This window comes from Penaeus vannamei, chromosome 9 (assembly GCF_042767895.1).
Source record: "Penaeus vannamei isolate JL-2024 chromosome 9, ASM4276789v1, whole genome shotgun sequence".
In the NCBI taxonomy this organism is placed as follows: domain Eukaryota; kingdom Metazoa; phylum Arthropoda; class Malacostraca; order Decapoda; family Penaeidae; genus Penaeus; species Penaeus vannamei.
Window position 1 is genome coordinate 31,377,272 of NC_091557.1, and position 7,500 is coordinate 31,384,771.

The 7,500-nt window shown below is 33.5% G+C and overlaps 2 protein-coding genes across 2 annotated transcripts in view; one reads left to right on the forward strand and one right to left on the reverse strand.

Annotated features, from left to right (window-relative positions):
- LOC113824576 (uncharacterized) overlaps window positions 1–7,156 on the forward strand; it is a 14,801-nt gene extending 7,645 nt beyond the window's left edge. The window contains exon 6 of the mRNA XM_070125559.1: window positions 3,120–7,156. Coding sequence (XP_069981660.1) covers window positions 3,120–3,274 — 155 coding nt within the window. The 3' untranslated portion in view covers window positions 3,275–7,156. The remainder of the gene's footprint in view (window positions 1–3,119) is intronic.
- Window positions 5,803–7,500, reverse strand: part of Arp10 (Actin-related protein 10) — a 9,095-nt gene continuing 7,397 nt past the window's right edge. Inside the window, exon 8 of the mRNA XM_027377322.2 lies at window positions 5,803–7,225. Coding sequence (XP_027233123.2) covers window positions 7,089–7,225 — 137 coding nt within the window. The 3' untranslated portion in view covers window positions 5,803–7,088. The remainder of the gene's footprint in view (window positions 7,226–7,500) is intronic.

The following is a 7,500-nucleotide window of genomic DNA, read 5'->3' on the forward strand; positions in this document are numbered from 1 at the left end:
TCACGACTATTATAAATCAGTGTCCTTATAACGCAAAACTTATTTTTTGCCGTTAATTGAGACCATGCGCATTCTAATTTGTTCTAAGGCCAACTGTCCGTAATTTTGATATTAAATGTTTGTTAGTTTAAACTTCCATCTATGAAATAAGCGCCAATATGTTCACGTTAATGCACTGTAATGAATGAAATACGTTATTGTGAACATAATGATGTTTATGTTATAGACGAAAGTTTAAACTAAAATAAATGTTTTTGAGGTAATTCATCTGAGAACACTTTGGACGCGCACGCATTCAATTAACCGTGGCTTTTAAATGCTTGTAACATGGGAACTAATCTCTGTCTTTCATCTGGAGCATATTTAAGTGGCGATATTTTCTATGTTGAAGTCCATAGTTTTCCTGTTTCTTCTTAGTCATTACACTCATTGCTTTAGTTTTATCTGGAGGATCATTGCAGCCGAAATATATGCTGCTGAGATTTCGGTTACACACCAATACAAGACTATTTTTATGGTGGTCTGTAAGAAGTCTGCCTGGAATGGTGGTTTGGCCTTCAGCTATCCAGTGTTGGGATGCATGCTAAAAATCTGCCGTGAGATCGAGCCCAATCTGCAGCTCATTTTGTATGTATATTTTCTTGAACAGCTTCTCGTTTTTTTCAGAGAAAGTCCCACGTGTTTGTCAGACTTTCCGACTTGCTGAAGGACTACTGGAATCAGATTTAGTAAACGCAATACTGGCTTCAGGCGTGACCTCTTTAGTATATTTTTTTGAAGATGAAAAGAGAGCCAGTGAAATTTATAATTAGATCAGTCAATGGTAGATGTCTTCATATTAATTGCTCTAGAATATTAGATATCCCTTTGGACTATATGGCAGCACAACTCAATTTCTTAAGAGCAGTTTCGAAGAAAAAACAACAGTTTGCTGGTAGATAAATATATCATTCTGCATTGCTCGTCCTGATCATTTACATGGAGTGTCTCTTCATCAATACCCGAGAAACATAATCTCTATCATAATCTTTATACAAGGTCTAGAGATAAGGCTATTGTAGGGAAGGATACATGTCACATCCGCTCAAACAAGTTAAGAGTTGAGCACGAAATATTCAGGCGCCGGTATAAGTACTTTTTAGACCTTGCTACAGATTTGAGTCATGTTCGGTGCAGTCCGACACTTTAACAGTTGGGCAGCTAGGCAGTTTACAGAGTGAGAAAAGACGATGTCGAGATGATAAATAAAAACGGTCCGACACTTTAACAGTTGGGCAGCTAGGCAATTTACAGAGTGAGAAAAGATGATGTCGAGATGATAAATAAAAAGGTTTCGATGTGACCGATTTTAATCTCGGCATCTATACTGCTGGCCATTTAGGTTAGTAGATGCGGCTCTTGATTCCGCTGACCCTAGAAAAAGCCTCTCGCTCTCGATTTTCCCTTACATTCTCGTCTTTTCCTGAATCCATCCTTGGAATATTGAAAAGTTTATTCTTAAAAGAAGCAGATTTTATACCATTAAAAATATATATGTTAATTCAATGTTATAAATCAATGACTATAGTCGATTTTTTTGTTGTCGATTATTTCGACTACTTTACCCCAGATTAAACATTACAAAGGTGTTTTAAAAGTGTTGAAGTTATTATGTTATTATTAGATCTTATCACAAGACATATATTAGGCCCCCTATACACACTGAAAGGCATTACAAAGTTCGTTGTATAAACTCGGTTTTCGAATTTCAACGCCGTTGGCCATGCAATACCTGTGTGCACTATTTTATTTTATTATTATTATTATTAATTATTATTATTATTTTTTTGGTGTTGAGCCTTTTCTGATGACTGGTGACTAATTGCGGTGATTTTTTCTGCGATTATTTTTCACAACTATGAGCGTATAGAATGGCTTTTAAAGACAGAGTGAATTTAACGTTAATACATTCGTTTGTACTAAGACATACTATCACTGCATTGTCATCTACTGATTACAGATAAGATTTACTTCTTAATGCACCAATGGATACAATTTCCTAATGTAGGCTAAATCACACTAAGACGAGGGTGTTAATACTCTAAATTAATGGCATTCATTACGGCCTTGGGTGGAAAGACAGCAAACATATTACGCCTCCCAATACACGTTAACCTAGAGGTGTGTAGTGGTGAAAGTGCCGGTGGATATTTTTTTTTCTGTAACCGACTGAATATGCAGCATATGCGCGGAACCTTTAACTACTGTATGCACAAACTACACTGCTGCAGCCGATTTGTGCAGTGCCTGTGCACAATCTGGCTGGGTTTCAGTAGAATCACACTTTTTAAACCATACTAGAAAAATATTGAAGATCTGGGAAAACATATTCGTCGCTGAAATTTTGATTTACATCCTTCACAGAAAAAAAACGAACAAACTTTTTACCGATCAACAAAATTCCCTTTATTCGAATATTCCAGTAGTTTTCTATAGTAGACAACTATGTACAGTAGCTGCTTCTACTGTTCTAGGCTTCTATTGTCTAAGCACAAGCTGGCATTCGAATTGTCTTCTTCAGTGTCCAAGAGTCTAGCTTTTTTATTTTCCTAGTAGACACACCTTGTCAACTACCCGCGTTTATGTGTATTAAGGGATTTATTTGGATTCGTTTTAGTATGTATTAACTAAAATCCATTGAAATCCACAGGTGTATATTATGAGATCTAATCTGTAGTATATGCTTACACTAATCTTTTTAACAGTCGATTACAGGTAATTATAATCTATTACGGAATATGTTTATCTTCCAATTGATGACGTCTATATTACCTTATCAAGTCGCTAGATTTTGAACTCTCATCACTTAAATCATTGACAGCGAATGGAGGAAAGTTATTGGGTGTTTTTTTTTTTCTTATATAAAAAAAGTTCGTGACCCAGTGAGTACTTACATTCGAAGTATCTTTTGATGTTTCAGGGTAGTGCTTCGTAAAATTCGAAGCCGCATAGTTAGTAATTAGCGTTTTCTATCTAGAATTCAAAGTAAATATCGAGTTACATAGTCCCCTAATCTGAAGTGTTTTTTGCATTTTCAACGAATATGCATATAATCTAATAAAATTTTCGCTCATCAACAGGAATGGGGAATGATTTGTTCGCAGTCAGTGACGAAGGAGGCCCATGTCTCGACCAGCTGCCCGCACACACCAAATGGATGACAGCCGTTGACAGAAATGCAGTTAAGAACAACGAAAACGTGACAGTACAGTGTGTTGATTGGGATCCATCATAACCCATCATGTATATATTTTCGAAAGTTTGTATTTTACTTTCTTTGACTATCTGTACCTTTGTGGATTTTTCGAAAAGTCAGTTCTATGCAAAAGTTCAGTTGTTGTGTAAATTATTTGATTTGGTACTGCAGGAAATCGTTAAATAGTGGGTTATATTATATTTCAAAATATTTTGCTCAGCAATATGTCTACATTTTCTGACCTTGAGAGTGCTGATCTACCAGTTAACGAATTCGCTCGGAAAAAATGCAAAAGATTGCATTTCTATGAAATAAACCGCAATTACAGAGCTCAGAAGCTTGAAGAAGTTGTGAAACTGAAAAAAATCTGAAATTTAAAGCCTTGATCACATAACAAAATTAGGAGATTAACTTCAGTAATTTGTATAATTTTATCCTCCGAAATTAATTGAAATCGCTACGGTAATTGTGCACGGAATGTAAAAGCGAGTTTTATGATTGACCATTAGCTTCGTGTTTAAATTCAGGACATAAGTGAGATAAGGCCTTGATTATCTCTAGAATACCTTTAAAATATTCTTTTTAAAAACTTTCGGTTATACTTAAGCAATGGTCTAAAATCGTTATTGGAGACTTTAGTACATGAAGCGAAATTACGTATACAAGTACTGAATGACCATGAGAAAAATTGCATAGTCTTCTGGTATCACAGACATCTAGAAAATTCAATTACTTAAGCTAAGAAGATCACTCAAAAATATATATGTATTTTACAATATTTAATGTTAATCAGTCATGTTATAACTATGATGGTTTATGTCTGAGCATATGTTGGAGGCCGTGCAAGGGAAACGGAGTTTAAAGCAATATTGTTTTCATTAAATGTTACCACAGCAGTATTTAGTCTTGGCTTAAAACCTGAGATAGTAGAAGTGTCGATGGACATGAATTGTTTTAATGAATTCCAAGCACAGTTTGTGTATAAGAAAACCTCAGCCAAATATATGTATTTGTGTGACTGATCGATTACATATTTTTAATGTGGCGTATGTGAATCGTTGTATATCTGATTATGGGTTGTGGGTACCTGTTTAGTATTAATTCACAATGAATTATATTCCCCGGTATTTTTTTTTACCCCACTTGTAATTTTATTGGATGAATGATGAAAGTTGAATATTATATGTTGTCAACCTGATTATATCTAATACATTTTATCTAATAAGTTTATATAAAAGAGTATGGGATTCATAGTCTCTTGTTAATGGGATGTATTTTTAATTTTTGCGGTATCTAACTGCAGTGTGATTTATATATGATAAACTTAGATATGGACAAAAATTACTGTAAGTAGATAGGTACCTGCAAAAGTTTTGGAGATGAACTGAGGTCATATACTCACTACATACTGCCTAATGCCTGTGATAATGCTATTTGATAATCATATGAATATCTAAAAGATAGTGATATGTGGAATGGTTTGTATTTTGCAATGTAATTTGTATATTCAAATAAAAAAAACAAGTCCTAAACTTATGGTGCTGGTTCATATCCACATCTTATGAAATTACAAAAAGGTTCCATTGGACCTGAGAGTGTATATACTGGCTGTTTTATTGTAACGATGATTATGAATAAGAAGCTGTAGAAGAGGCTGTACAGGGAATGTCTTGTAAATATCTGAATTACTCAATAGTAATAGCATCATTGTTTTAATATCTTGTGACAAAATGTCTTTCCTTTGTGTATTTGTAGATGGGTGTCATAACATGTATAACATTTATCAGAAAAATTTCCTCAACTTCTAAATAAACATCCTTTGGCTTCTGTAATCTCAAGTGGGCAGCTGCATAACTTTGCACTCATTAAAAGCATATTCTTAATAATTGTCAATTAAATTAGGAAGCAAAGTCAGCATCTCTCCTTGAGTCTCCAAAATACCATGTTATGACTGCATATTAAAAGATTTAGATATCACAAATCTTAATAATAATAATGATGATATGATGGTAATGATGACAGTGATAATAACAATACTGATATTGATAAGTGATATTATTAATAATAAAGTGTAAGATAAAATCAATATTTTTTTTTTGCAACTAACAATAACATTAAGGTGCTTGGAACTGATTTCAGAAGGAGTCTCATGGTTTCCTTAATATAAGCAGTACATATAGACAATGACTACAATAATGTATCTTTCCAAATAACATATACTTGGAAAGCAAATAATTATACTGAATACAGCCTCATCTGCATATATATGTGTGTGTGTGTGTGTGTGTGTGTGTGTGTGTGTGTGTGTGTGTGTGCGTGTGTGTGTGTGTGTGTTTGTGTGTGTGTGTGCATATATGTAAAAATTTATATATGAAAGCATTTCTCTAGTTTTGTGCAACCCACATTTAAGATTTTATTGTGGTCTTCATTGAAAATTTTGTATCACACTACAATGAATTTGTTATTGTTTTTTTAAAGACTGCTTTGAGAGATCACTATTATCTACCTTTGTTCATAGATACTGATTCAATAGGTGTTGTTTTTGTGATTAAAAATAAGTCAGGAAGTTGTGATTGTACAATATATTTAGTTAAAGCTGCACCACTCTTCAAGTTGACAAGAGTAACGTTGCATTATAAACATACATAAAGAAATACTGGAAGCGTGCTCGTCAACTTCTAAACATAGTAATATCCAACATATCTCTGAGAAAAGAGGTGACAAAGGGAAGGAATAATTTCCATAAAGTATGATATTACTTGACATTTCAACTGTGTGTTCTTTGGGATTATATAAATAATCTTACATCATAAAATATATGCTACCCAGCTTTCTAATAATTCTGCCTATGGGTATTTAGTCACTGGCTCTACCCATCTAAGCATTTACAAGTTCTTTGATTTAATATTTTATCCTGAAGAAAAAACACTGTTTAAAATGTCACAATTTTACAGAAATATATTACCTATGTTTGCTGATATTTTCTGTTGAAATTAACTGTTCTTTACTGTGTATTATAAAAGGAAAATTGTAAATAAAAAACATAATTCCCTAATACATTATAACATTGTAATATATTCCGTGAAAATAAAAAGCAAAAGAAAAAAACTATGTTCATGAAAATTACCCAACATTCTGGAAAACCTGAGTGCATTTAAAGAAATTAGTAAATTGTAGAAGAGTATTAAAATGACAAATGTATAGTACTAGTACATAATAATGAATTTAGTCCAAAAAAAACACTTTGCTTTCCCAGTCTTGTGCATATGATTATATGTAAAAAACAAATTAATGAACAATAAAAAAACACAAAAATCATCATAAAACGTTAATTTGCAGGATTTCTGCTATTATAAAAAATAAAACATAAACCTTCTACAGCATAAGCATATATTTCCACAATTAAAATCAACATATTAAAATATCATAATTATTGTTAAAGCTGCTTTCTGCTTCCTTATTAGATTTCAAGACAAAATTCACATAAAAATGGTCTAAGTCATTCACTTGCACTTTTTCACTTATATTTTCTAACCAGGAATGCCATCCTAATAAATACAAAAATATATACAAATCCGACCCGGCATCTCAGAATACAACAAAAATGAAGCAAAAGCCAAATTGCTGCATGTTAGAGGTGGCTTTTGTGGTATCACATTGGTCACAGAAGTTAAGGTCAGACAGGTCAAGTGGAGAGCAAAGAAAATATTGACAGCCAAGAGTAAAATTAAGGAAAGTCTCCTTAGGTAGGAGGTCAGGAAGGTCAAGTGGAAAGTCTGAAAAGATTAGAAAATTGGAAATGTCAAGAGAATCAAGAAGATCAAACAGGTCTTGGAGGTGGTTAAATGGGAGATCAGGCTGACTTCTCATCCCGTTCCTCCTTCAGGTTGCATGAGAGGTCACACCAGTCAGGCACTCGGTCATTCACCAGGAACTGGTCGCGGGGGAGTGTGCGCAAGGCCACTGCCTCTGTCCCTCCAAGGATGGCACCTGAGGAGGAAAATAGAGAAATTGGTAAATGTGCATAATAAAGATATAGAGAGAAGTTAACATGGAATCATTAAGGGGGGGGGAAATCACTGTCTCATATATCAGTGAATAAGAAGAGAATATTTTATGATAAAAATGGTAACAGTACTTTTGATATTATTAATACTGAAATGGGAATTAATACACATTGATTACATGAAAAATCAGACTAAAATCATGCACAAGCCTAAACAACCATGCATGTGGACACTCCCCATTCAACAATTCTTTTTTTC